General features: G+C 51.0%; 7 protein-coding genes across 7 annotated transcripts; 3 read left to right on the top strand and 4 right to left on the bottom strand.

The window, feature by feature from the left end:
• Positions 1-2,574: 2,574 nt before the first annotated feature.
• On the top strand, positions 2,575-3,783 carry M431DRAFT_496489 (hypothetical protein; the record flags this gene model as incomplete). Its single annotated transcript, XM_024917499.1, has 1 exon — positions 2,575-3,783. The coding sequence occupies one exon, from the start codon at positions 2,575-2,577 to the stop codon at positions 3,781-3,783; it is 1,209 nt and encodes a 402-aa protein (XP_024772854.1).
• A 1,162-nt stretch (positions 3,784-4,945) lies between these two features.
• Positions 4,946-7,003, bottom strand: M431DRAFT_88989 (hypothetical protein; the record flags this gene model as incomplete). Its single annotated transcript, XM_024923968.1, has 1 exon — positions 4,946-7,003. The coding sequence occupies one exon, from the start codon at positions 7,001-7,003 to the stop codon at positions 4,946-4,948; it is 2,058 nt and encodes a 685-aa protein (XP_024772853.1).
• Positions 7,004-7,233: 230 nt separating this feature from the next.
• On the top strand, positions 7,234-8,058 carry M431DRAFT_458790 (hypothetical protein). Its single transcript, XM_024915336.1, has one exon. It carries the CDS (start codon positions 7,465-7,467, stop codon positions 7,912-7,914), a length of 450 nt encoding a protein of 149 aa, XP_024772852.1. The 5' UTR covers positions 7,234-7,464; the 3' UTR covers positions 7,915-8,058.
• Positions 8,059-11,920: 3,862 nt separating this feature from the next.
• Positions 11,921-12,675, bottom strand: M431DRAFT_458678 (hypothetical protein). The gene has a single exon (XM_024915335.1). It carries the CDS (start codon positions 12,510-12,512, stop codon positions 12,102-12,104), a length of 411 nt encoding a protein of 136 aa, XP_024772851.1. The 5' UTR covers positions 12,513-12,675; the 3' UTR covers positions 11,921-12,101.
• Positions 12,676-13,715: 1,040 nt separating this feature from the next.
• M431DRAFT_458676 (hypothetical protein) lies at positions 13,716-18,439 on the top strand. The gene has a single exon (XM_024915334.1). The coding sequence runs from the start codon at positions 14,133-14,135 to the stop codon at positions 18,342-18,344; it is 4,212 nt and encodes a 1,403-aa protein (XP_024772850.1). The 5' UTR covers positions 13,716-14,132; the 3' UTR covers positions 18,345-18,439.
• An 813-nt stretch (positions 18,440-19,252) lies between these two features.
• M431DRAFT_509509 (hypothetical protein) lies at positions 19,253-24,399 on the bottom strand. The gene is made up of 7 exons (XM_024919302.1): positions 24,097-24,399; positions 23,695-24,035; positions 23,398-23,623; positions 23,285-23,341; positions 22,947-23,216; positions 22,637-22,886; positions 19,253-22,583 (listed from the first exon to the last, which is right to left on the bottom strand). The coding sequence occupies exons 1-7, from the start codon at positions 24,226-24,228 to the stop codon at positions 19,459-19,461; spliced, it is 4,401 nt and encodes a 1,466-aa protein (XP_024772849.1). The 5' UTR covers positions 24,229-24,399; the 3' UTR covers positions 19,253-19,458.
• A 272-nt stretch (positions 24,400-24,671) lies between these two features.
• M431DRAFT_509508 (hypothetical protein) lies at positions 24,672-25,036 on the bottom strand. Its single transcript, XM_024919301.1, has 2 exons — positions 24,850-25,036; positions 24,672-24,784 (listed from the first exon to the last, which is right to left on the bottom strand). The coding sequence occupies exons 1-2, from the start codon at positions 24,950-24,952 to the stop codon at positions 24,696-24,698; spliced, it is 192 nt and encodes a 63-aa protein (XP_024772848.1). The 5' UTR covers positions 24,953-25,036; the 3' UTR covers positions 24,672-24,695.
• Between the last annotated feature and the right edge of the window lie 2,008 nt (positions 25,037-27,044).

The raw sequence follows: 27,044 nt of genomic DNA, 5'->3' as shown, positions 1-27,044 counted from the left end.
AGTGCCCCGCGAAATCAAGCTACTCTGGCGACGTCGAGAGAAGCGCAAAGCTTCACGATTGCGACAGGCGCGGAAAGGTAGGAGATGGTATCGGATAATCCTAGGTGGTGGAGGAAGAGGAAAAGAGAGGTGAAGAAGATAAGAATGGGATTAAAAATGTTGCGCACAACAGTTGGCGGAAGCGATTCGAGGTGGGAAGCCGAGCTGCACACGATGCGCGCACAATGCGGGAAGCTCTAGTTGCACCACAAGCCACAAAGCGACGTCCTGTGAAAGCAAGAGCAATGCTGCAATTATGCTGCGGCAATGCTGCGAGGAAATAGCTGAAGCGCAATTCGTGCGGCTGCGCAACAACTGGATGCGATCTGATAAGATGCGCCGGACTGGATGCAGCGATTTTGGAGGCGATGCGGCCTAGTGACGAAATCCGGCGGAAAGGCTTTCGTCACGATGCAAGGAAGAGCTTCGCCGAAAAAAAGGCGGGCGGAATATTTTTTGGGGAGAGAGAATGCGAAAGAGCAGTGGTTGGTCGGAATAAGCAACAAGTACCAGCTCTGCTTTGCGACGGGGTAAAGGTCGGCAAAGGCGGATGCGGGCGACGTGGTTGGCTGGAGGCGGTTTTACGGTGGCTAGAGAGATACTTTGGAGGCAGGTACCTGAAGGCGTGGGAAAATGTGCTTGGAGGTGGTGATGACGGCGGTGGCGGTACGGAGTGAACAAGTCCCTTTCTTGGCAGTCGTCGGGCTTGCTTCGGAAGAGGGGGAGGGGAGCCGTTGCGAGGAAAAGCGCGTGCACGTCAGTAAGTTTTGCCGGTCGGAGGCGCGGTGCTATTTATGAGAGACGAAGACGAAGTGCGCGCCGAGCTTGATTTGAGACTACCGGGGCGGCGGGCGGGTTATTGCTTAGCCGGGGCAGCCGGCTTAAGGGAGCTGTGGCTGGTGGCTGGAGACACGGCGGCGCTGATTGGCCACGCGAGGCTGATGCTTTTGGCTAGGGCCACTTTGCGGTGTCACAGGCAGGAAGAAAAGGGAAAAAATTGCAGGCTGGCAAAAGGCTACCGTTTGTTATGGTGAGCGGGACGAGGCTAGGCTAGGGGTGCTGATGGCAGAAGCGTGGCAACTCGGACTAGAACTGACCGCGTTTTTGCCCATCCATGCTATTACCCTGTAATGCCATTATGGCATTGCCTTTATGGCATTGCCTTTTGTCGTTGTCTCTGCTTCAACTGTCCAATATTGTAATCGAATACATGCAAGAAGTAGGTAGGGAGTGTGGGTAGATGAACGTGGCGTAAAACAAAGACACATGGCCAGTTGGAGGGCATGTTGGGTTCCGTGGATGCCTGCATGTTGTTGGGATACCCGAGGGGGGGAATGAGAACAGGGTTAGTCTTGGGCTCAGCTGTGTATAACTCGGAAACAAAACAGGTAGCCATGGGTTGTTTTCACAGCATTTGGCTTTATTGATGGGTTCACAAAGGAAAAAAGAGGAGATTTGTCGTGTCAATCGTGCTTTGACTCGCTGCATCTCTCAACCGCCACAGTCCATGATTTCTGTCCTCTGACAAATGCGGGAGGCAAACCAGCAAAAAAGACAAAAATATTAGTACTGACTGACTGATGACATCTCACATCCACCGTTCATAATTCATCACCAACAAACAAAAAGACACTCAAACACAGCAAGGGCGAGAAAAAGAAGAAGAAAAAAGCAAGAAAAAGTATATCATGTCAGCGGGCATCCGATCTGGAAATGTGTTTGCCAAGTTGATGACATGGTGATCCACGCGTCGCTGATAACAAAGCACCAAGGCGTGCCCAAGACAAGCCTGGAGACGCGCCAGAAAATTCTTTTCACGGGGCGCATGCTTCAAAAGGGACCGAGTATGCAATATTCCGGTGCTGCGTGTTCCGCGCTCCGCAGTCAAACTGAAAAAGCTGTGGCGCAGGCTGTGGCGCTCTTGAGTTCTAGTGAGGTAGTCAGGTGACTCTCCGGCACGGAGGAGGAAATCATAATTTGGATCGCCTCTTTTAAGGTAGACGCAACGAGCCAATGGGCAGCCGGGTGCGGGGACATGAAATTTTACGGCAGCAAGGGTCCAACAACCTTGTCCTGATGGCGCCGGACTTGGACTGGAGCCTCACTCCGAGGCACGTGAGCAGCATCGAATTGACGTATCACGTGAATTCCGATAAGAACAGGCAAATGTCTTATGTCATCTCTTATCGGCAGGCCAATGCAAGTGTGGGGAAACATCAACTCACGCTAGACTTGGCCAGTCCAAAAGAAAAAAAAAAAAAGTTCGGGCAGATTGGCCGACAACTGTGAAATTTTCCCATCCACTCGGTGATAAGAGTGGTGAAGAAGATCAACGACACTTGGGCATTTTCTCTTTCGTTTTGTCTCTAGATTCTTGTTCTTGCATTGCTATTGCCGCATCTCAAAGAGGAGAGCGAAAAGTGGACGACCAACTGACCGGATATATACCCCCCGACGAGGCTCCAAGAAGTTGCCTTCTCACCTCATCATCTATCACCATTTATTTCTCTTTACAATCTTCACACTCTTCACACCATGTCAACCCCGAAGAGAAAAGCCGCCGCCAAGCTGGCTACCCCCGTCGTCAAGCCGGATGCGAGACGGGCCACCAAAAACACAATTGACGAGTCCAGAACAACCGTGGCTGGAACGGATGCACTGCGGAGTTCCCAGGTCGAGACGATAGAGATCTCTTCCGATGCCGACAGCGACGAGGACATGTCCGACGTCGACGAGGCGAACAACGAGGCTGAGCAGAACCCAGAGTCAAAGCCCTTGGCCAATGGCCACCAGAAGCCCGACAAAAAGGACGACGCAGACGACGCCGAATCAGACGCCGAGGGGACATCGCCTTCGTTTGGCGAGCTGCTGCGCGGTAGTGAGGCTATCGACGTCACCGCCATGCTGCAGCAGTCGTCCACAGGCAACAACGCCGTCGTCCAGGCGTCGCGCAATGCCATCGCCCCTCCCACCCACCAGTCCCTCACAACCGTCCTCACCCAAGCCCTGAAAACCGACGACACAGACCTTCTCGAGTCCTGCCTGCACACAACCGACATCCCCACCATCCGAAACACAATCGAGCGCATCGACAGCTCCCTGGCCGGCATCCTGCTCAACAAGCTGGCTGCCCGGCTACACAGACGGCCTGGCCGCGCCGGCACCCTCATGACCTGGGTGCAGTGGACGCTGGTTGCTCACGGCGGCGCCCTGGCAGCGCAGCCCAAGCTCCTGCACGACCTCAACAGCCTGCAAAAGGTTCTGGCCGAGCGAGCAAAGGGCCTCAACAGCCTGCTCGCGCTCAAGGGCAAGCTGGACATTCTCGAGGGCCAGATGGAGCTGCGGAGGAAGATGCAGAGGAGCGCCGGTCTCCTCGGCGAGGGCGACGATGATGCTGATGAAGAGGACGTCATTTATGTCGAGGGCGAGGAGCGCGACGCCGAGCAGAAGGATCTCGCCAATGGAGTGCGCTCCCGGAGAAAAGGCAAGGGCGGCGAAGTTGACGAGGACGACGATGACGAGGACCGTGTTCTGAATGGCTTCATCGGCGACTCGGAGGACGAGGAAGAGGGCTCCGAGCAGGGTGAAGACGAGAGCGACGACGGCGAGGAGCCCCTGGATGAGGACGAGGTCAACTACGACGACGTGGATGAGTCCATGGGCGAGGACGAGGAGAGCGACGTCGAGGTTGCGCCTCCTACAAAGATGCAGAAGGTGTCAAAGGGCCTTGGGAAGAAGAAATGAGAGAAGTGAAGCATGAGGAGAGAGATGTAACAAAAAAAAAGATCTGTGTGGGGGGAAAGAAAGAAAAAAGCAAAGCTGGGTGCTTGATAAGAGGCATAGCATTCTGAGGTCCTCATTCTGGGCGTTTGGTAAAACTACTTTTAATATGTTTTTGTCAAGAGTAGATAAGTGGATATTTTGTACTTGATTCTCATTTTGTCTGGTCTTTGTATAAATCCTGTTTTTTTACTCGTTTTTGAGTGAATGCCAAGATAAATCGACGAGACATGGTACACCATATAACGGCACATCTTATAACCAGAACCATTCACAGTTAAAAGAGTCAAGAGCAAGTTCCTCCTTTCACGATAGCTTCAAATTCCTTTCATCCAGCTACCCCATGAATAAAAAAAAAAAATACTACAAGAAAATCCCAAAATCCATAATCAACGTCTCTTTGATTACACGTATTCTTATTTTTATAACAAAAAACCGTCGTCAGCATCATCATCCATCTCTCCTTTTTTTTCTTTCGCTCGGAGAAAAGGAAAAAAGAAATCCCAGTGTCTCTCTACCAAATATCGCTCGCAACTCATTTCAACTCGCTTGCTTTGTGTGCTTGCCCGCTCATGTATACTATGAAAAATGAAAAATGAATATAAAAAAAGCAGCAAAAACAATGGACAAGAAAAAGAAAAGGAAAAAGGAAATCCCGATATTCCTCCTATTTGGGGCAAGTAGTTTTGACAACGAACTGTGCCTATTACGCCGGTTGACCCATCGCCATGCAAGTTGCATTAAAAAACAAACGCAAGAAAAAAACCAGGATAACAGAGACATAGCGAGCTTGAAGGAGAAGAAAAGACCAAAAAATAGAAAGTGTGCATCTATGGCCATATAATGATGAAAAAGGGGTAAAGCCATTAAAAAATCATATAGTGGTTTGATGTGCTGTTGCGTCTAAATGTAGTGTATATCAAATGCAACAGCAGCAGCAACGGTCTTTTTTCTTCGCTCGCTAGTCTTTCAAAAAGCAAAGTCATGCCAGAAACGCTTATATAAACGAAGAGGCTGTGTGAAGATGGTGGGGAAGGGGGTATGTGTGTTACGCAGCATATGAATTCAGAACAGCAGCATAATGGAGAAGACGGAGAGAGAACAGGAAGAGAGAGTAAGGCCAAACTTAGATGGCCCAACTGCCTCTCCTCTCGCGCACTCCCCAGGCCAATGGGTCGAGGTTGTCGAGATCAGGGTGCTGCCTTGCCCACTCCGTAATGTAGGATCGCAACGCCGCCCACCTTGGGCATCTCTCCTCTTCTGGGGCGGAAGCGTCGAGCTTCATCTCCACCATGTGGCCCTTGGCCAGCTGCTTCGCGTCGTCTCTCCGCAGCTCGTCGACGCCAATGTGGCTGATGCGAGACAGCTCTTCGTCGAAGCCACGTGCCATGGCGGGATAGCCCAGCGACAGGTAGTTGTACACCTGAGTGACAAAGTCCTCGCCAAACTCTTGCAGGATCTTCTCGTCGCGCTCGGCCTGGGCCTTTTCCCTCAGCAGCCGCTCGTTGAGGCCGTTGACCATGTCAACATCGCCCTTGTGCTCCTGCTCCTGGGACTGCTCCTGGGGCTGCGGGTGCTGGTGAGAATGAGAAGAAGAAGAGCCCCAGAGGCCGCCATTGCTCGACGTCAGCCCCGACGACGCGGACTCGGACGGCGAGAAGATGGAGACGGGCTCTTCGCTGATGACGCTGGCGTCGACAACATCACAGGAGCAGGACTTGTCGGGGAAATTGGAGTCAGTGGGCGTCTGGATCAGCTTGGGATTGTGCAGATCGGGGGGAACGATGCATCCTCCGGTTGATTCCGACCTGCAGCAGTACCCCCTCCACAGGCCGGCCTGGCCCGGCAGATCCCGAGCCTGGTCCTCAATCATGTGTACTTGAAGAGAATCTTCAGGTTCCAGCGTGGTGAACTTGGGAGAAGGGCATCGTCGAAAGACGAGGTCCCTGCCGAGCATGGGAGGAGAGGGACCCTGGCGCAACTTAAGGAGCTTTGGGTCATGATCGGGCACATGTCGGAATCCTCCAAACGGCCGGCCAAAGGGACTAGCCTCCTGGCGGCCGCGGTGGGGCTCAGCCGGCTCGCCCTGGGCCTGGGTTGGGGGAACCGCCTGCGCGGATGAACTGACAATTTGGGCCTGGGACTGGGCTGCATGACGATTGGCCTCTGCGAGCGCCATCTGGAGCTCAGCCACCGAGTCTCGCCGGTCATCGGTAGGCGATAGGGGCTTCGTGGTGGTCCACATGAGATCGGGAGGGGACGGCAGCTCCATCTTGTCCAGATCAGAGTCGGATCGGAAGATAGGGCTATCACCAGCAGTGGCACCGGCAGTGGCACCAGCGTCAGGGGCGGCAGCAGCAACGGCATCGACATCGACATCGACATCAGCGTCCTCTGTCATCACCACGGCCTCTTCGTTGTCGATATCCATCTGGTCATCTTCGCCCGCCTTCTCCTGCTCCAGGCGCGACGCATGCTCCTGCATGTGCTTATGCCACCAGTTCAGCCCCAGGTTTGACGATTTACGCCGGAGCCTGTGCTGGCCGGCCTCTTCATCACGAGGGCTAGCTTCGGGCGAGTTCTCGCTATCAGAGGAGCCCTCCCGAAAGTAGAAATGGGCCACGCCACCTTCGCGGGGGCGGCTGTTGGGAAACGCAGCAAGGGCAGCCTCCTCTATCTGCCGTGCGACTTCTTTAGCCGCCAGCTCCAAGAGGTACTCCTGGACACCCTCTTCTTCCGTCTCACGCCTAGTGGGCGGAAACGGTCGCGACGCTTGGCGCCGGGGCTCCTCGTCGGCGGCGGCGGCTGCTGCTGCTGCTGCTGCTCCATGCTGCCGGCGATTTGACTTGTGCTTGGCAGAGTAGATGTGGTTTGTATAGGGAGTAATGTCCGTCTTGTCTTCAGGCCGAGTGGCCGGCCCAGGGTCGCCAACCCTTCTGACCCGTCTGGACGTCTCGATGAGCTGGGGAGCAAAGCGCCGCCTCTCTTGCGATGCTTCGTTGCCCAGGGCCTCGAGAGGAAAGTGTGCTAGCGGGGATCTCGGCGACGGCTCCGGAGTCAGCTCGGGATTGGGGCCTATCCTCTGGTGCGACGTGTAGTCGTAGACATTCTTGCGATAGGATTGAAACGTCGTCTCGATCGGGACGGGCACAAAGCGCCGTCGGGGCGGATCGGTATTGGCCATGCCTACAGTACCTGGACTTGCAAAGTATGTATTATGCGGGTGTGTGGCGATCTGCGCTGGGGGGGGGGCTCGCTCGAGAGAACAAGAGAGAGATGTAATAAACGGTGACAGATGACAGACAGTCAGGACAATGCCCGCTGGAGATTGGGGTATTGACAGTGGAAGCCTTGCTGGAAGGTCCAGGAGAAGAGGGAAGAGCTGTTAAGAGCAGGACATGCGGCAGCGGCAGAACGCTTTTGCTTTTGTCGGTCGAGGCGGTATGGACGTGGTCGCACCGGGTCGAGTCGCCCCCGTGCTTCGTATGCGGGTTGCGGTATGCAGTATGCGGTATGTGATATGCGGTATGGGGGATCGTACTCGTAAGGGTATATACAGTGTCGCCCGTATGTGCGAATCTGTAGGATAGCCAGGAAGCAATGCACAGGTCAAGCCGGGCATGCCATGCACCTCTATGACCTTGTATGGGCGGCGGCGGGGCACCAGCGGCTCTGTCTGCCCTCTTTTTCTCTCGCGGCGAAGGTCGATGGCCGGATTCTAGACGTTTGGACTGGCAGGGGGTTGCTGGATGCAGATGCAGATGCACCAAGCCGTGGCCCCAGGGCTTTTTGCTCTTGGGGGATCCCCGGGAGGAGTTCGTGCCTTGCTCTGGATACCTACTCGTACAGGACAGTAGGTACAGGACAGGCGGAGGAGCGAGTGACGATGCGGGGACGGGCGGATTCGCACCGCAGTCACCGGCCTTCACGATATGCCAGGTTGGAGATGAGTGGTCGGACCCTTGCGTGGCCAAAGTGCCCGCACAGTACGGGATGGCGCATGCAGGCCAGGGCGCACGGTCTCAGGTGACGGCGGAGCGGGTTGGGGGGGGCTCTGTAGGGGATTGTTTAGGGGGGCTAGCATCGGCAGTTTAGGGGCCCCCCTGAGCTGTCAGTCAAACTCGGTCACTACAATGGACTGGTTGGAAGAGCAGCTAACAGCAACAACAACACAGGTTCTTGTACTTGCAAAGAGCAATCAATTGTCACCACGAGGAGACGTGCAAGCCATCAACGATTATCCTGTGTTCATCACGCAAACTGACGGATTTGCGGCTCAGCTGGAAAAATACGAATTGCACACGTGCCGCGTGCCACTCAGCAAAAGCGCCCCCCGTCAGAGCCGGACCCGACGTTATTGCTCTCCAGCGCTGACTATCAGTTTGCCCAAGTCATGGAGAAGCCCACAGTCCGCTGCTAGGCCGCTGCACGGTGCCTGTACCTGGAACTGGACCCCTTCCATGTTCTGAGAGGAGCAGAAAAAAAAAACCAAAAAGCTGCCCCTCTCTGTCGTGCTCACCGGTTCCAAGCCCACGATGCAGGTTGGTGGCCAATCGTTCTGCGTCGTCGCGGCTGCTGGTCATGAGAATTCAAATCCCCCGCATGGCTACCGGCGGGCCACCACGTTTTCTCGTCTTGTTTTCTCTTCGTCTTCCTGTTTAGGATGCATCTTGTTAGGTAATGTTAGGTAATGCAGGACCTGAGCTGACAATGGATGACACTTTGGCATGGCACGCCATCGTCACTAACACTGGGCGAATGTATTGCCATTCGCAGACATGGAAACAGGCAAGCAAGCCGAGGCACTGGCTGGTATCCATTGGTTGATTCGTGATAATAACCGCATTCAGCCCCCTTCGACTCCATCCATACCACCAAAAGCACTGTATGGCAACTTATCAGAAGAGCAACACACACTCGCCCTAATGCAAGTACTCAGACTCTCTCGCCCCTCGTTTCCAGAAGCGTCGAACCTCTGCTCTGGCCAACCAACCCCCCTGTGCAGGCTAGTTTCTTAGTGCTAGGGCTCGCGGATTCTATCCGGCTTCTCGTGATGTGCCTTTTCCGAACCTTGTGCTCCTTTTAGACGATGCAACTTCACCGACACTTTTCTTTTCTTTTTCTTTTTTCCTTGTTCCTTGTCGGTTTTAGAGAGAGGGGTTTCCCTTTGCCGACGGCAATAGTGTCGCTAGGCAAAAAGTAAAAACCACCCTGTTCACGATGTTATTCGTTGTTGATACGCGGCGTGGTTGGCTTCTAGCGACGCCACAGTCGACGACAGCCAACTTGTCATTCCGATGACGGACAACTGGCTGCCAATTAGCTTCAATTCTAGCATCCTTCGGTTTGCTGAATCCAGATGGCCCGTGACCAGCAACACGGAAAGCTGCTAGAGAAGTTTAGCACGGCTTCTAAAGATTCGCTAAAAGTTCAATGTTGCTAAATCCAGGGGAAGAAGAAAAACGTCAACTGCGCCACGAAGGGGCTGGAGAAGAAGAAAAAAAGAGGGCTAAGATTGCCACAATTTTACGGGGCCCAGATATACGGCACGGTAACAGAATAGCCCAGCTCTTCTTCCAAGCAAGCCAAGGTTCTTTTTTTTGGCCTGCGAGCAGAAAGCAGATCCGAGATTATTTCGGGCCGGGCATGTACCTTGTCAGTACCGAGAGAAGACGCTGTAGCCGGGATTTCGCCCAGATGTGCCGAGTCGACTTGGTCGTAGATACGGGATGCTACTCCGTGAGATTTCTAGACGTGCCGATGGAAATGACGCCGTGGGGACCTCGACTCCACGACGGCGTCTTGAGTGATGACATGCTGTCGAACCGATTCTTTCTACTCGGTACCGGTTGTTTCTAGTTTTTCTATTTTTTTGCTCGACCCTATTTTACTAAGATTACGCCAATCTTTGTCGTCTACGGATAATTTCTGGCAGACGCCGCTTTCCCTCTTCCAAGTACCGAATCCGGTCATTTTGGCCGGCCATTCTATTTTGAGACCGGCGGGAGTTGAACAAGGCTGGCTTCGGGCGAGAAGTACGAAGTAATGCTACCTACCTAGTATAACACTTACTTTCTGTATTAATCCGTAAATATGGGTTGCTGAGCAGTTTATGGCAACACGTGCATCACAAGGGAGCGATTCCAGCTGTTGCTCCTCGCTAAACCGCCTCATATAGCCGCAACTTAAAGGAGATACTACTGTATTTGTATACTCGTACTGCTATGATTCATGACAATTAGGTTCTATGTGTCAATGATTTCCCGTTGCAAGTATCATATGCATGTTATAGAGCACGCCGTTGTATGCAAGCTTCTGTATCGCTGGCTCGCCAACGCCACGCATCACGTTCCTCCACAAAGAAATCCAGCCCCGTCCCGCCGGGCACACCGCCATTGAGACAACAGGTCACAATGCAGCATGGCCGCCTCTTGGCACTTGGGGTAATGCAGGCACGACGTGTAAAACCCACCGAGATGCAACTAAGGGGTGGAGATGGCAGCAAGTTCCAAGTGGACGAGTTCTTTGCGGTGTTGTGCTCGTATCATGTTGCCTACCCTGTATCCGGAATATGTAATTTGAGGTTGAGCAACAACACGCCAACCATTGATACTTGTGGTCGAGATATACATGTCCAATTCTTAATCTGAGTATTGGAAATCATGTTCACTACAAATAGCCTTGGTATCTGCTGTATCTGTTGTTTCTGCTGTATTGATTGAAGTCATAAATCCCCCCATTATCATTGTGTGCCTGCAGGAGTAGAACCGACAAACAGCAACGGCGCCACCAACTAAAGCGCACAACAACGAGGGCAAGCAGCTGCAAGTAACACACAAGCCGAGACAATTAAAGTTGAAGGGGCCCGTTGCGACGTGGCACAGGAATTCTGGCAGCTGGGCTGAACCAATCGAAGCTGCTCATCCAGTACATGTATGTATGCAGATGTCGATAGGTCTGGAGCTGTTTGCGCGGTGCATGGACTTTTATTTTATTCTTCTCCATTTTACTACTCTTTTTTCTCTTACGGCTCGAGTCACGGAGCGAAGCATGGATGAGTACCTATCTCAATGGAGTATTGTGTATATGAGAAACATGTGTAGAATCCACTGAGGGAAAACAAGACAGGCGAGACATGATCAGCATACAACCCGAGTTACTGCACCAGTCAAATCAAAGGGCTGCGGTCTCGGCTCCATCCGTGCCCAATGGGAGAGAATGAAGATGAATTGATGCGTGCTGGCTGGCTGACGCCTATACACGTATCCAGCTGCTCCCTCGCAGCAAGGCACATGAACAGCCAGAGGAGCCGGCTGCCTCTTTTTATTTTTTATTTTTTTTATTTCCTTCTTACTTCGGCTGGCTTGCAGGAGGCGCAAATCGATCGGCCGACTGGAGATACGCGCGATCGAAGTGGGATGTCTCACAAGAAAAAAAAAGAAAAACATCTACAAGGGAGACAACGTTGCCCCTTTTCTTTATCTTTGTTTATTTTTATTCTCAGTCTCATCACATCTTGTCTCACATTAATATACATTTGCTTTTCCCTGCTCCTTTGGATATTTTTTCTCCTCGTCTTCAATCCTCCAGACTGAAGGAGTTTTGTAGTGGTGCTTGTTTTGGGCACCTCCAGCCAATCGGGCTGCTGCCCCTTGCGAGCTGCCCCTGGATCCCCTGCCGCGTGCGCTGGAAAAACTTGGAAAGGCGGCCACTGGGCTGCAGGGGAGGCCCCTGGTTGTGCCGCGATGTACCTCTACTTTGGTGCCTGTGCCTGTATTCCGGCCGGGCGGCGCTCGGAATGCTGGTGGACACGCTAAAACAGAAGACAACGGCGTCGACGCCGAGACTTGCAGAAGAAGTACTTGTACATGGGTTTAAGTCTGCAGTAGCGAGAAGAAGAAAAAGAACCTTGAAGAGCTGAACTCGATTTACACCAAAACTCTTCGCCTCGCTTAAAGAAGAAAAAAGAAAAGAAAAAAGAGGGAGTTGAGACCAAAGGAATCAATGCAAGGCACGAGTCTCGGCTGCTGGGAAATTGGTGCCATGCAGGCCGTTGTCGTACGAGCAAGATGCACGCCTCTGTGAGGTGGCACATGAGAGACCCGGTTCATGCATCCGGCGAAGCTGCGCGTCCAAGACACTCTACAGAGCCTCAGCTTGATAGGACGAGAGAGACATACAACGCAGGTCCAGAGGCTTACACGCTGCATTGGCGGGTTTCAGAAGGATCAGCGCTATCTCCTCGGGTGCCGTGCGAGCTACACAGCTGATTTGATGGGGGTTCAATTGGTAATACTACTACTAAGATCCTTTGTTAGTACGGAGTCGCAGTCTAGGTAGCAGCAGCATTTTGATGGATCAATGGGAAATTCAATGGCTGTGCATCCACGTTGATGGGCGGGACAAAAGCCACGGGTCCTTGCATGGGGTGCAATCCCGAGAGTGTGCAAAAAGCGGCAAACAAGGCCGAACGAGGGATCAGCGCTGAACCGGATCTCGATGCCATCAGTATGACATGGTGCCAAGCAGGGAGCTCCAGCCAGTAGCGCCGGAAGTCGAGGAGATTTGAGATGTATGGATCTTGGGAGGGAAAACCGCGCAAAGTTTGAGATTGACGAGAATACGATGAATGAATTTTGCACAGTAAGTGAGAACAATAAGAGGTGTATGTAAGTACCAGTACTAATGGACATAACAAAGCACCAAGCAAATGATGGAGGGCAGCAAACGGCTCTTGTATGGAAAGTTAAAAAACAAGACTAACGGGCACAGATTAAGATGCAGCTGCTTTGTCCTTGTCCAACGCAGCTAGACCAGGATCAGGAACCAAGGAGGCAAACGGCCTGGGCTTGGCCTTTGTTCCGGTCGCAGCGCTGTCAGCGGTGCTGTGGTTTGATGTGGTGTGACGGGGGTTCCTTTAATCAGATTTGATAGTGCCTAAGTCTAAGGTAGATAGAGGGAGAGTACGGAGTAAGAAGAAAAAGAAAGAAAAGCTGAGCTGAGCTGAGCTGCCTCAGAAATGGTTGGAGGAGAGGAGGGGGGTGGAAGGGAAAGGCCTTATCTTGGTCCTTTTCCTCTTCTGCATCAACATCACAGAGCATCTGCATCTGCATCTGCATCTGCATACTCCGTACATACAGCCCTGTCTCTCGGTTCTGCCCTTTTCTCCCTGCTTGCTGCTTCAGGCCGTTATCTGCTTGCTTCAGTAGTGCTGTCTGCTTTGCTGTTTGTGTGGCTCGGCTGCGATATCAATTGGCTTTCTGGCTGCCACACACTTTTTCCCACTGGCGGCTTCTCGCATCCGGCACTTGATAACACCAGAACTCACACTCACTCACACTCACACACCAACACGCATTCTAACCATCTGTCTATCTGCGTTGTGAATAGAGAAGCACACGGAGAGAGCATCAACTAACACCCCCAAATCAAGTAGCGGGCTGCACCAAACGACGCAATCATCACGGCCGTCATCTTTATCTTTAGCATCCATCAGCATCATCCATCAGCCCTCGTCAGCATCAAATCCTCCCCGTTAGCGCGCTCCAGTCGTCTCGTCTTTATCCGCCACTAAGTCCCAAGCTGCTCCATACTCGTACTCCAAAAAAAGAGGCACTTTGACGAGTCGAGTCGAGAACTCCTAGTTTCGTACAGGTACTTTGCGTGCCTTAGCATCAATTCTGAACCTTTGGATTGGAACGGGCCACGCCGCTCCGGCCACTATTGCGCCTTGCCGCCGAATCTAAACCACAAGTTTTTTTTTCTGGTTCAGTTTTCTGGTTTTATTCTTTTTACCCTTTTTTATTTTGTTTACTTTATCCTTTGTTTAGCCATCGCCCAAACCGACGCTCTCGTGGGAGGGGGGGGCTATTACCAGTTGATAGAAGGCTTCTCTGGTATCTTTAGCCTTGTTTATCGCTCGTCCTCCATCGTCGGCCAATTTTTTGTTGTTGCATCTTGGTTTGGTCGCCCTTTCACTTACAGACAGCCATACCTGTATCCGAACTCGGTCTATTTGCTTTACCAGAGTCTCTTCTGTAGGAAGATAGAAGAAGGAAAGGAAAAACACATCAATTGGATAGTCCGAGCTATACAAATACGCCGTCACGAGCCTGGATCCAGACCCTTGGCGGGCTTCTCATGTCTCGGCCATCACGCGCGCACCCAATCCAGCGAGATACGCTCCAGCTCACCCACCTGACCATCCCGGATAGAGACGCAACGGGGGGGCACATACTTGGACTGGGAGTAGCGTAGAGGGCATTCTTGGTCGATAATACTAATACGAGGTCGCATTCCCTCGGCCGCTCGCCATGCCAGTCGCTGAAGCAGACGCCGAAGCTGCTGCGTCAGTGGAAGCTTCTGCTGCTGCTGCTGCTGTTGCTACTGCTGTTGCTTCGACAAGCTCGCCTGGGAATGACGATACCCTCAGACTCGCCTCGCCACTCTCGACTCCAACCACGGCCACGAGCCCCGTGTCGCCGACCTTTCTGTCTGTCGCCGGCCGAGTCAGCACGCCCTTGAGCCTGTTTATCGACTCTGCGCCCAGCAGCGGCAAGAAGAAATCGACCACCAGCCCCGAGCACGAGTCTGCTGCGGCGGTGCGTCAGCGTTATCTCGCCATGTCGCCCACGGCCTCTGCCATTGCGCCGGGCGCTGCGAGCGCCGACGCCACAGAGTCCAGACTCGCAGAGGCCAGTAAAACAGAGGCAGAAGCAGATGCAGAGAGCCTGCGACAGGCGCTGCGCGAACAAGAGCGGGATCAGGAGCAGGAAGAGCAAGACGAGGCCGGCTGGAGAGAAAAGAACCTGAGCACGAGCGCAGGCGCAGGCACAGGACCACCGCTGCCGTGGTCTCCCAGCAGCACGACGAGCAATTCTAATGCTAATATCACTGCCGCCGCCTCATTCTCACTATCTCCCACCGCTGGCGACATTAAGCATGACCTCTCCAGAGGCGTCATTTCCGCTCCCCTGCCCCAGAGCCCCAACCGACACGAGCGCCCCTCGATTTCTGCCCGGGATTCGGACATCGCGACCCTAATTACGGGTGCTTATACCACTACCACTAGCATTGCCACCGTTGCCAGTAATACGTTGACTGCAGGCTCTCGAGCGGCCACCGTTCGTATCCCTGCACCTGCACCCGAAGAAGCGCCATTGCATACGGGCAGCGTGCAGCCGGGCACCAAGCTGGCCCATCCAAAGCCCATTCTGCACATTGCTACCGACGTCTCATCGCCATCGAAACACAGTCACCACTCCGACCTGCTCACCCGCTCCGCGTCAGCCGTCAGCAACGTCGCCCATCTCGAAGCCACGGCCGAGCGCCTGTCCATGACCAGCAGCATCGACGATGCCATCCGCGAGCTGCACTGCGAACTGAAGCGAAGCGACAGCAGACGATCCTCCATCCTCGCCGCCAGGGCTGCATCGGCCGACGAACACTCGACACGCCTGCGACGATATCCCTCCAACTCCTCCTCCTCCGCCGCTGCCGCCGCCCGACAAAAGGGCTACTCTCCCGCGTACGTAATGTCACCCACGAATTCCCTCTCCGGCCGCATGCGATCGGGCTCCAACGCCTCGACCGGCCGTCCGGAGCACGAAGTCATCAACTCCATCCTGTCCCGCCACGGGCCGGGCAAGAGCTCCGTCAGGAGTGTGCGGTCGGCCAAGCCCTCGCTGGCTGAGATATCCGAGTCCGAGCCCATCTCCCTGACCCAGCACGTGCTGGACCAAGTCGACGCCGTGCCCCCTTTTGAGCACGCTGCCGCCGCCAGCTCCAGGAGCATCATCGAGCAGGACGCTGTTGGCGTCCCACAGACTGACGAGTTCCACAACATGCTCGAAGGGGGCTTTAGAAGCCACAGGGCTTCCAATCTTGTCCTCGTAAACCCGGACCTTCCCTCCGATCACGACGAACACGATGGCTACGAGGCCGAGCGGCCCATGACGGCCAACTCCACAAATACCTTCCAGGTGGCCCAGGACGCGTTTGTCGACTTTGACGGCGCCCACTGCGAGACGGACAACGAGGATGATCGTTTCGCTACGGCCGACATGGGGTCGCGCTCGCAGAAGCGAGACAGGCTGTCCGACGTGCACCAGCTGCCGGCCCAGCAGCAGCCTCCTCCCCAGATGCCCCAATCTGACCCCCGACCTCCTGTCGACGATGAATTATTCCTGCCCACCCCCCAACAGTCTTCGGCCGAGTTCGTGAGGCCGCAGTCTTACTTTGACCAACAAACCGGCCAGCACATGCTGTACTATCCGGCTCGTGTGCCTGCTATGCTCAACCTGCCGCCCAAGCTGTCCAACAAGCCCAAGGCCGCCGACCGGAACCAGCGACGCTCGCAGATCCTGAGCGCCATGATGCAGCCCAAGGAGAACAAGAGAAAGTCGGTCGTCCCCGACCTGGACCAGTTTGCCCTGCCCGACCCTCTGTCTGGCCACCGCAACTCATTTGCCGCCCTGACCGTGGCGGACAACTTGGAGGACGCTGACGATGCCACCACGCCCACTCCGTTCCTCGAGGAGCCCGCACCTCAATCCCGGAATGGATCCGCACCTTCCCTCGAAGATCTTCGCCGGCCCCAGCGGCTGTCCAAGATGGACACTGACAAGCACCAATCAAATATTCCCAACCTCGAAAACATCCCCCCTCACCTCCGAGCCAGTGTCTTCTTCGACCAGCCATCTCTTGAGCTTCCCGAGATCGAGGTCAAGGATGGGTCAGCCATGGCTACGCTCGACAGCATTCTCGATGCTTCGGCCACTGCTCCCGTTAGTGCCTTTACCGATCACCTGTACGCTGGCAAACTGGGCTCTGAAACCTACGGCAAGGAGAAGAAGAAGAAGGTGTCCAAGCATAAGCAGCAGCCCTCCACTAACACCCTGGGGGCCGCGCTCGCTGAAGCACCCAAGGAGCAGCCCACAGTCAGGCTGCTCACCAAACGAAGCCAGAGCAGCTTGTTTGGAAGGATTAACAAGGGTCCTGATCCCAATGACAATGCTCATGATGGGGCTGATGAAGAAGAGGAGCATGAAGAAGAGGAAGAAGAAGAGGTTGACGAAGGCATCCTTGATGGAATGCCCACGACGCTCCTCGGCGAGATCCATCTTCGAAAGCAGCAACAGAAACAACGAATCCTCAACCAGGGCAACGTAGCGCCCCAAGGCATGCGTGCCACCCTCCTGGAGATGGACGCTGTCGCCGAGATGCAGCGCAAGCAACGCCTCAAGCAGCGTGTCAACCTTGCCTGGGAGGAACAGAATGTCGCCGCGGAGCAAGCCATTTCCGACGACGAAGACACGCCCCTGGCCGTCATTGCCGCCATGCACCAGGGTGCCAAGAACATGGCCGATGTCGACCGCCCTATAGGACTGATGGAGATGCGCCAGCTAGAAGAAAACGAACCCCTGAGTTCACGCGCCGCTCGTCTGCAGGGACGAGCCTCCACCGTCTTTAACGCGAAGCGCCAGAGCAACCTCAGCCTTCCAGTCACCCGCATGGCTGAAGTGCAGCCGCCAGCTTCGCCGCGCATCATCGAGCCGGACGCGAGCGTGGTGGACGAGGATGCACGCACTACCATTGCTCCAGAACCCGAACCCTTGGCGGCTGAGATTGAGGAAGAGACGCTTGGTGCCAGGAAGCGCCGCCTGGCAGAGTCACAGCTGCCCAAGGCCCGTCCCGTCAGCAGCACCTTTTCTGCTGAGCTCCTGGGCCAGTTTGCCGATCCCGAGGAGTCCAAGCCCAAGCCTAATACGGGCGTAGAGGATGAGACCCTGGGCCAGCGCCGTCGCCGTCTGCAAGCCGAGCGGGAGGCCCGCGAGAGAGAAATGAGCTATGGTAACCTGACAGGAGAAAGGCCAGGCGAAAGGCCAGTCAGCTACGGCAACCCGATGGTCGAGCCGCCCAGGAGGGGCGTGATGCGCCGGGTCAGCATGGCCGACATGCTCTCAGTGCACCAGAACGTCCAAGACCCTCGCATTGCGGAACAAAGACGCCAGCAGGAGGAGCAGATGAGACTTGCTCAGCAGGATGCCATGTTGGCGGCTGTCAGAAGCCAGATGCCCATCGCCCTCGTACAGAACGGCAACGCTCGCCCCGGAGGTTTCAAGGGAGGCCTCTATAATGACGGAACGGGCGGGCTCGGCATGGAGGCGGCCCGGTCGAGCACGGCTCTCAACGCATTCCAGACTCGCAGCTTTACCAATACCGGCTCTAGGAACCGAGCCACCATGATGGCGCCGCCCAATGGCTTCGGCATGGCGCAGGGAGGCTTGCACCCATCGTACAGCAACCTTACGAGCTTTGGCTCGTCCTCCATGAACGGTAGACACCCCATGGCAGGCATCAACCCCATGGGAGGCATGAACGGCATGAAGCCGGTGAGCATGTACGGTGCTGGTAACCTCTATGGTGCTAATGGCCTCATCCAGCCAAACATTGGCATTCCCATGTCCAACCCCAACGGCAGCATGGACCGGGTTGAGAGATGGCGACAGGGCGTTTTCCCATAGACGAGGAGCGCGGCATCGCATAGATGGGAGAAGATGCACCGCTGAAGACATATACACATCCGTACACACACATTTATATATCCTACTACCAAAGACTCGCACGAAAAGCATCGCCATCACTTCCCTTTGTCATTTCGGACACGTGCAGCGAGAAACTACGGGGGCGCTTATACACACACATATCCCCTTATTATATCATTGGCGGACGAAAGATACTGCCTGCCATAAATCGCATACGAGTCCTATAGCTTTTGTTTTGCCTGTTTAGTCCGATCCTATCTGATTTTATTTGTTTTGCTTTGTTCATTCTGTGTGGAGGGAGGGGAAAGGGGGGGCTTGTATTGTATGGCCTAGCATTGCAACGGCGCATTTTTGGGAAAATTAAGTCTTTTTTTTCTGGGGGAAGAAGAAAGTCTTTTGTCTTCTATATGTATTTTTTTTTAAAATACTGGGCTACTTAATTTTTTGAGTTTAATTAAGGGGAGAGAGGGGTTGATAGAGATGTAGCGTATGTACGAATGGATTTTGAATGTTTTTCCATCTTCATGTTTTTTCCATCTTGATGCTTTGTTGATGTAGATATTAGAATTGTGTGTGTGAGTGATGTTTTCTCTTTGGCTGTAGGATATTCGATGCTATATTTGTTTTCGAATCATTTCTGTTGGAGAAAGGCAAGAACATCCATCCATCCACCTAGTTTATTGACAAGGGAATTCAAGGCTGAGGGATGTCTCGAACTTGTGATAGTAACCCATTCAATAACTTGAATTCTACCAGTACCGCGGAATGAATAGAGCGACTTTTTACTAACTGGGATTCGGAAAAGATTCTGTGGCTTACGGGGAAAAGTATTGTGAATGCGAGCTAGCGGTTATATGAATGGATGTTGGAGGCGGGAGAGGGAGGCCGTGGAGCTGTTATTGAACTGATGGGAGAGACTTTTGGGGCTGTTGACTGATGAATCAACGAGCTAGGATGTTGAGTATATTTCCAATGTCTGCGACTAAAGTTGTCATATAATGGGCCTATCTTCTTCCCCTTCCCATATACCTATCTGTCTTTCCACGCGAGTTCAGGATGAAGAGCATCACCTCGAACAATTGTGCCCGAGTATTTATGCATACATGTAATCATAATGCGATTCTCTGGTAAACACGTTGAAAGGCTGGCCCAACTGACGAGCCTTGCTTAATTCTCTTTCTGCAATCTTTCTGCAATCCTCTGTAATAATAGCCTGACCTCTTGTCTTGTCAAGGATTACTTTAAGTACTTCCTCAGCCATAGAGTAGTTTCCTGCCGCTGCTTTTATAATTTCTTCTGTAATGACAATTTGGTCTCTCCGTTTGTCAAGGAGTAATCGTATCATTTTTTCACCCCCGATGGTGTTCTCCACCGCAATCTTTGTAATATTTTCTGTAATAGTGATCTCGTGGGCCCTTCTATCAAGAAGTAATGCCATCACTTCGTGGTACCGATTTTCTGTTGCATTTTTGACGACTTCTTCTGTAATGTTAATCTGCTCTCCTCTTCGGTCAAGAAGTAATGCCATCACATCGGGGTTTGGATTTAGTGCTGCAGTTTTAACGACTTCTTCTGTAATTTTTACCTGCTCTCCTCTTCGGTCCAGCAGCAATGCTAGCAGATCTGCGTTTCGATTTTTGGCAGCCATGTTAACAATTTCTTCTGTAATTTTTACCTGCTCTCCTCTTCGGTCCAGCAGCAATGCCATCACATCGGGGTTTGGATTTAGTGCTGCAGTTTTGACGACTTCTTCTGTAATTTTTACCTGCTCTCCTCTTCGGTCCAGCAGCAATGCTAGAAAATCTGCGTTTCGATTTTTGGTAGCCATGTTAACAATTTCTTCTGTGACGTTGATCTGATCGCCTTTCTTGTCGAGAAGTATTTGCATCACTCTCCTGTCATAATGGAGGGCTGCAGTCTTGACAAAACCTTTTGTGATGGTGATCTGGTCTCCTTGTCGATCAAGGAGCAGCGCTATTATTTCATCATCAAAATATGTTATAAATATTTCGAAAATTCGGTCCGTTACGACGATGTTGTCTCCCCATCGGTTTAGGAGAAGCACCATGGTATCTCTGAAACAATCGTGGGCAATTAACATAATGACTTCATCCATGATTGGGGTATCTTGACCAGCGTGTTCCAGCAAGAAGTCAACCATTTCTTTCCTGTCATGTTTTTTTCCTTTTTTCATCGCGGCGGACAGTATGTCGCTTGTAATTTTGACATCGTCTCTGGTGTTCAGCACGAGATTCATAGTTTCGGTACCGAATCCAGCCGTTATTGCTACCATTGCCTCCTCTGAGATATCTGTGTTGACCTTGCGTAAAATTATTTCCATGACATCTTCACCACTCTCATGGTTGTCTGCTGCTAGTTTCACCAACTTTGAGGTAATCTTAAAGTTGCACCGAGATTCTAGCAGCAAGTCAATCACGAACCTGCCATACTTCTTGTTGGTTGCCGCTGCCTCTATGATCGCTTGAGTGATGTTGGCACCAGTACATGTATGTATCAGTAGGCGAATCATCTCATGGTCAAAGCATTGAACAGCCGCACAGAAAGCTTCTTCAGTAATACGAACATCGGATTTTTTGGTGAACTGCTTCAAAGAATCGTAACCTCCAATGCCACTCCTTACTGTTCTCTGAATCATCTCCTCAGTAATTATATGATCTTCCCAGTGGAAATCTGTTAACCATGGAATGTTGGCTTTTGTTGCAATGTCATATCTATCCTCTACTTTATCGAGTGCCATGATTCCGGCTGCTTCGCCCCAGGCTAAGAGGCCCAAAGAACCTATCTCAGTCAACCGGTGAATAATCCCGGCGAAAATATTGATATCATCGTCCGTGCTAATATGCCGATGCCAGTTGCGCGCAGCATAATGGAAAAAGGGGTATTGCCGATATCTTTTTTCCAGCAACGTAGAATCTCCGCAAGGTCCCGTTTCCGCAAAATCTGCAAAACACAAATATGTCATACAGATCTTTGCCAGGTACAAGTTTGGATGCAGGCCTCTGCAAAACTCAGCCTCGGCTAGCAGTTTGCTCTTGAGGAGGAAATCTTTGGCTGACTGATGTATTAGGTAGACTTTTCCATCAGCGACTTCCAGAAAAGCTCCAACGGCACTGGTAACTGATTTCTCTGTAAGCCATACCCGGTATTCTTCAATAGATTCCTGATTTTTCGATGTCTCTTGAATTGCAAGAGACTCTTCAAGCTCATCCAAAGTCAACGCTCGCCGACTGAAGACGGTCCAAATTAAGAGCTTCTGCGCTGCTATATCTCGGCTTTGTATAATTGGAATGAGAATGCTTTCGTAAAGATCCGTCAGACGAGAAGGAGTATTGTTGATCATTTTTTTCATGTCTGCCCGGGACAGCAAATTTGAAGCTGTCTTCAGCTTCCTTAGAACGATTGATATCCACAAGAATGTTTGCTCCACACGGCTGCTCAACAAACTCATCACTTCACCCTCGTGTTGTTCCCCCAGATCGAGCTCCTGAATCCTGCTTTGGATAAATGTCTTGAGATCATCAGAGCTAGCTTTCAGAACAATAGATGGGAATTGTCTTAGGGCCCGATTTAAATCTTTTGTCGGACGGCCTGTCAGGAAGGCTTTGAGAACTGGATATTTTTCTTTGCTTTTTGCCAGTGGACTTTGAATCACGTTCTTGATAAAATCCAGTAATTTTTGTCTAGATTCATCACCATGGCATTCATCTAGTGCATCAATAACGCAGTATACGGTACCGAATACCGGAGATCGAAGCAGTTCTCCTAGTATGTCCCACGCTGATTCGTCGCTTATAGTAGAGGCTTTGATATTGAGTTTATCAGAGATGACATCAAATGCTCCTTGTGTTGACAGTAACTGCTTAATGAGTGATCTTACAGCGGCACTCACAGTTCGGTAAATGTCATCTTGGCCATAGAAGAAGAAATAAATAACTGTCGTGCGATGGTTGAAACTATGTTGCAAATTTTCCAAGTTGGCCAGGAGGAATTTTGCAACAATTGTTTTTCCTTGGCCTGGCGATCCATTGACCCAAAGGACCGATGATTCTTGAGCTTTGGACCACGAGGAGAACAGCTGAAGTTCCAAAAACCAGCCAAGCGTGCCAGATGTTGGATTATCAATTTTGTGGTTTCTGAATGCTGTATAATCGGGAGCCCCGAGTGCCCCAATGTACTGGGCTTCCAGATCCGAGAATGCTTTAAATATGATTTAATACACGTTCTATAATCTTTTTTCTAATGCAACTCACTCGTTCTTATTCTCCTAAAACGGTCTCGAATGACAGCCGGCGCCTTCTGAACCCATTTCTCTATTCTCGATTGAATGATGATATAATCAGAATTCGATGCGTTACTGAACTTGACGATTTCGGAATGATCTGCTTCTATTGGAAGCTGATCGTAAGGTTTCTCGTTTGGGCCGGCATAAATAGCCGAATTCTGTGGAACCATCATGACTTCGGGCCCTGTTCGTTCCCATGACTTGGTCTCCGAGTTCCACTTTGAATATGGTTAGCAAGGCCTGTGGCCAAGACAATGGATGCTCAGATGAAAACTTACCTCAATTGTGGGGGTTGTTTTAGTTTCGAACACACATATAATCTCTGAATTGAGTGTGAAACGCCTGTGGAAACTCTCATGAAGATGGTTTAGAAATGGAGATTCAACACCAAGATTCCTCACCAAGTCTTCATTAGGCTGCCCTTTGACCATAGACATCAAGTTTAGGTTGTCAAGACCTCTGTTAGGAACAGCAAAAAACATAACGGCATAGCAAGATCTAAAAACAGCTAGATCGTCTTCGCTGCCTTCAGACGCTTGTACCAGGGCCTACATTCAGATTAGTTGTTAATCTCAATATTGGCTGAACATAAGCTCCCTCAAGTTCTCCAACGTACTTGTTTCACGACAAGGCCACCAAGACTATGTCCAATAAGAATAAGTGGTCGATGTTTCTATAACAAGTGAGCTTCAATTCGAGAAATATGGGTATTTCGTCTCATAATCTTACTGTACTTTCATCCCGGGTTGTCTTGATAGACTCAAGTAACTTTCTGGAGAGTTGAAGGATGGAACTTTTAGATCGGCTTCCAGGTAATTTGGTGTCATATCCATATGTCAATACTCTTGCATTCGGAATAGATCCTGGCAGGAAATCTCGCAGCCACATGTCGGGTTTACTTTTGGGTTGCCAAGAGCCAAATGCATGACCAGAGAGTCCAGTCACTGCGATAATGCTAGCAAAATACTGTTGATTAGAATCATGTACGTTTAATATCCTTGTACATCCTTGTACGATTAGACTCACTCCACAAAAGTATTTTGCAAAGGGTCAGCTAATGGTGTTAGACCAAAAAAGTCCAAGTCGACGATCACTCCAGTATCACGATCTCCGATCGTCTTTTTGAGGAATTTCTCCAGCTCGCCCAAATCGGGGGCTTCTGCAAAAGTAACAGTGGCTACGGCAAAACGTTTAGCAAGCATGGAGCCTGCAGCGGGCGAATATGAGAAGCGAAGCAAATTGGATTGACCATGACCAGTTTCGGTTGTCTTAGGTAGCTTGGTCAAGATATCTTCAAGTTTGTCTCTGGTCACTTCCAGCGGTATGTTGGAAATTCTGAAAGTTAATGATCTGCGAATGGCAGGGCTCTGGAGTAGGTAAATTAGTCATATTGATCAAATCGACTATAGAGTTATGAACCTGGCATACACGTAGTCTTGTGGCTTGTGGTTGCAGATTTGGCCATTGTTTGTCCCTAGCAGATAACCATAGGATGAGGCATACAATAGCGACGATACCCGTTGTGATGGGGACTGGCTTTGATCGAATGTAATCCGCCATGACTAGCTCAAATGCATATGGTCTTTCGATAGTGATTGTTCTTGATATATGTAGCTACTGCTTGGTCATAAAGAGTAGCGGAAAAAAAAAGGATATAATCCGCGCGCAACGTGCTTCGAGCAATAATTTACGTCAGGCATACTAGATTTGGGTCACAATGGAGAAGCAAAGGCAGAACACTTTGACGAGAAAAAGCGCGCTCTTAATAAAGTGTTGAATAGATGGGGCTCTGATGAGTGCGGGGTTGGGCTGAATCAATATGCATGCAATATCGGCGAGTGTGCGACCATTGGTTCTTGACGATAGGCTCTATGTCTATGGGAAGAGAGGGGCTGCGAGATAGCTCGCAAGAGTCATCAGATTTGTAAACGATCCAAGACTCGGATCATTTGAATTGGTAATGATTCAGGCGAGTCCACCGAGAATAAGCTTGCTTTATGTCACTTATTCAGATATTTAAGAGAGGGCTAGCTGTTAACATAGTAATAAGAGCTGTTTGTGAAGGGCGACATCGAGTCTGGTGACAGCCATTGCATATCAGCACTCTCGCTGATAGGTATGTTCCCGTTGGACTGGGGGACTCCGTAAAATAGGATCCAGATTGATAGTGTTTTTCTGTAGCTTCTATTGGGAAAATGAGCAAGATGATGAAGACGAAACTGACCAAGACCTTAGGGGAGTGGCATTGAGGAGGAGCTTCATCTTGCTGTTGTTGAAGCAACATCACACTCTTGATCTAACAGGCCTAGAAAAAGATACTAGATTAGATTTCCTGGAAGATGAAGATACTGACCAACTTTGTAGTTTCTTCTTGTGGTTAATTATACGACTCTCGGAAGATATAATCCTGGTGTCTATAATCGACAGAGTGGTGCATTACGAAATAGACGACTATAATTGAAGATAGGCTGCTGAAGGTGAAAGAGTGCCTTCTGAGCTTATCCAAGAAGGTTGGAATACTATTTCCAGTGTAAATTCTCGCTATAAGCTTACTTCCAACAAAAATGATACGTACTGAGGGAGGAGGCGGATGGTGATAATGATTTTCGATTTATATCATTGGACTCATTTCTTAAGGCTAATCATATCTCTGAGAATGAGTCCTAGCTCTATTCTGTCCCACAGAGAGATATGTTCAATGCGAATCCTCATTTCGCTGCGTTCAGCGGAATGCAAAATCCCCCTTGGTGACTTGAGTTGTATGGCGGAAATCGTGCCAGTCGCAGATTCATTTCACTCGTGACCTGCAACCTGGAATCTAATGACAAGAATAACGAACAATCCATGAGGTTTATGAATAGCACCTAATGGGAAATCACCGTTTCTATAATAAAACAAAATTATTTGCATTTCCCCTGACAGACAGACCTTTGCTTCATTCAGTATAAATGCAGGTCAATAGGTGGTTAGACTAGCTCCAACGTTGAAAACAAGTGGATTGAAGCTAGGATGATTAAGTTTCCCACACTCGCGATATGTGCTACTGATGCCGGTTTGGGCAAAGTCAATATGCCTTATATGAGTATAATAGACATTTGCCTGGAGGAAAAAGAAATGCTGGGTGATTTATCATATTACTCGGGCAGGCTCTCTTTGGCGCAGACACTTGTGGTAAGAAATGTGAGGGGGGAAAAATCATGGATGAGATATTTATAGGGAAATACTAGCCAGCACTTCAAGTCTGCTATCCAGCATCCCATGTGAAATTTGAAGCTACATGTACTTAAACTCATACGACTCAAGACTGGAGAAATATAACCATGGCAGCAGATACTGGAAGAATGTGGCGATCGTAGCAGAAAGGACCTATACGTAATAGAAGAAAGGTTGGAAAGTATATGCATCCTGTTCCGATACTTCAACTTCACGAAGTCGCTGGGTTGTTGGATAGCGGAGTTGAGGTGCTGATTAGTATTTTCCTTCAATAATAAAGAACAATTGAAGTTTTACCTACAAGCAGCTACCATCACGCGATTTTCCAAAGTGCTGACGGCCCCGTTTGCCGAATCAGCTGCAAAGGTCCTCTGTAGCGTGTGAAACTATCGGCTTAGGGGGCCTTGACAAGACGCCACGATGCGCTAGAATCAGCACCTACGGTCTGTAAATTGCACTCAATGTGAAGCTGGCAATCGAGTATGTGCATCTTGCGTGGTTGACATAATCATTGAAATGTTGCAGCTCGACACCTGAGGCAAACTTCTTCAACTGTACATGTATCGGCATCTCTCTGTTATCATCATCCTACCGCCATCAAAAAGCAAACATGCTTCCACCAACAAAACCCATCTCGTGTTTCGATACCCAAAACAGCCAAAGAAACGCAACGCTGTGGAGCCCCGCCGAGTTCCTTGTACGACACAAAATTGGGTGAGGTCAACCAGGGTTGCGATTGCGATATCAGTGCTAATCGACACTAAGCCCGTCCGGTGGGCGCTCGGAGGAAATAATCTCTGTACGAGTGAGTTTGTATATGAATCGGCTTTGGCCGAGGCTCGTTTGAGATGAGACACGCGGTTTTGCTCTTTTCCTGCTGGAGACGACAGACGACGTCAAAGAGAGGGGTCAAGTGAGACATCAGACAAGTCGGAGAGGAGGCTTCGGTTCTGTCTTCTCTGTATCGTTTCACTGGAGAGGCTGACGACTAGGACTTTTGTCTTGTCGAGGTTCAACAGAGGCCGAGGGCGGAGAAGAAAAAATATTCAAATCTGACTGCGGGAGAGATAAGCACTGGAACCTCGAAAATACAAAAGCAAAACGGCAAATCAATCATCTTGGGGCATGACGAGCGGGCAAAGAGCACCACCAACCACAATGTC

Source organism: Trichoderma harzianum (assembly GCF_003025095.1).
Source record: "Trichoderma harzianum CBS 226.95 unplaced genomic scaffold M431scaffold_8, whole genome shotgun sequence".
Classification (NCBI taxonomy): domain Eukaryota; kingdom Fungi; phylum Ascomycota; class Sordariomycetes; order Hypocreales; family Hypocreaceae; genus Trichoderma; species Trichoderma harzianum.
The sequence above is the reverse complement of the archived record's forward strand: the minus strand, read 5'-3'. Positions and strand labels throughout refer to the sequence as shown.

What these genes read in the sequence shown, in the direction of transcription:
- M431DRAFT_458678 (XM_024915335.1), bottom strand. Translation starts at nt 12,512, where the DNA reads ATGTCCATTAGTACTGGTACTTACATACACCTCTTATTGTTCTCACTT.
- M431DRAFT_509509 (XM_024919302.1), bottom strand. Translation starts at nt 24,228, where the DNA reads ATGGCGGATTACATTCGATCAAAGCCAGTCCCCATCACAACGGGTATC. An exon ending in CAACCCGGGATGAAAGTACA is followed by an intron (nt 23,342 to 23,397) that starts GTAAGATTATGA and finishes CACTTGTTATAG; the next exon opens with AAACATCGACCACTTATTCT. An exon ending in GTGGCCTTGTCGTGAAACAA is followed by an intron (nt 23,217 to 23,284) that starts GTACGTTGGAGA and finishes ATCTGAATGTAG; the next exon opens with GCCCTGGTACAAGCGTCTGA.
- M431DRAFT_458790 (XM_024915336.1), top strand. Translation starts at nt 7,465, where the DNA reads ATGGGCGGCGGCGGGGCACCAGCGGCTCTGTCTGCCCTCTTTTTCTCT.
- M431DRAFT_458676 (XM_024915334.1), top strand. Translation starts at nt 14,133, where the DNA reads ATGCCAGTCGCTGAAGCAGACGCCGAAGCTGCTGCGTCAGTGGAAGCT.
- M431DRAFT_509508 (XM_024919301.1), bottom strand. Translation starts at nt 24,952, where the DNA reads ATGTTGCTTCAACAACAGCAAGATGAAGCTCCTCCTCAATGCCACTCC. An exon ending in GCTCATTTTCCCAATAGAAG is followed by an intron (nt 24,785 to 24,849) that starts CTACAGAAAAAC and finishes ACGGGAACATAC; the next exon opens with CTATCAGCGAGAGTGCTGAT.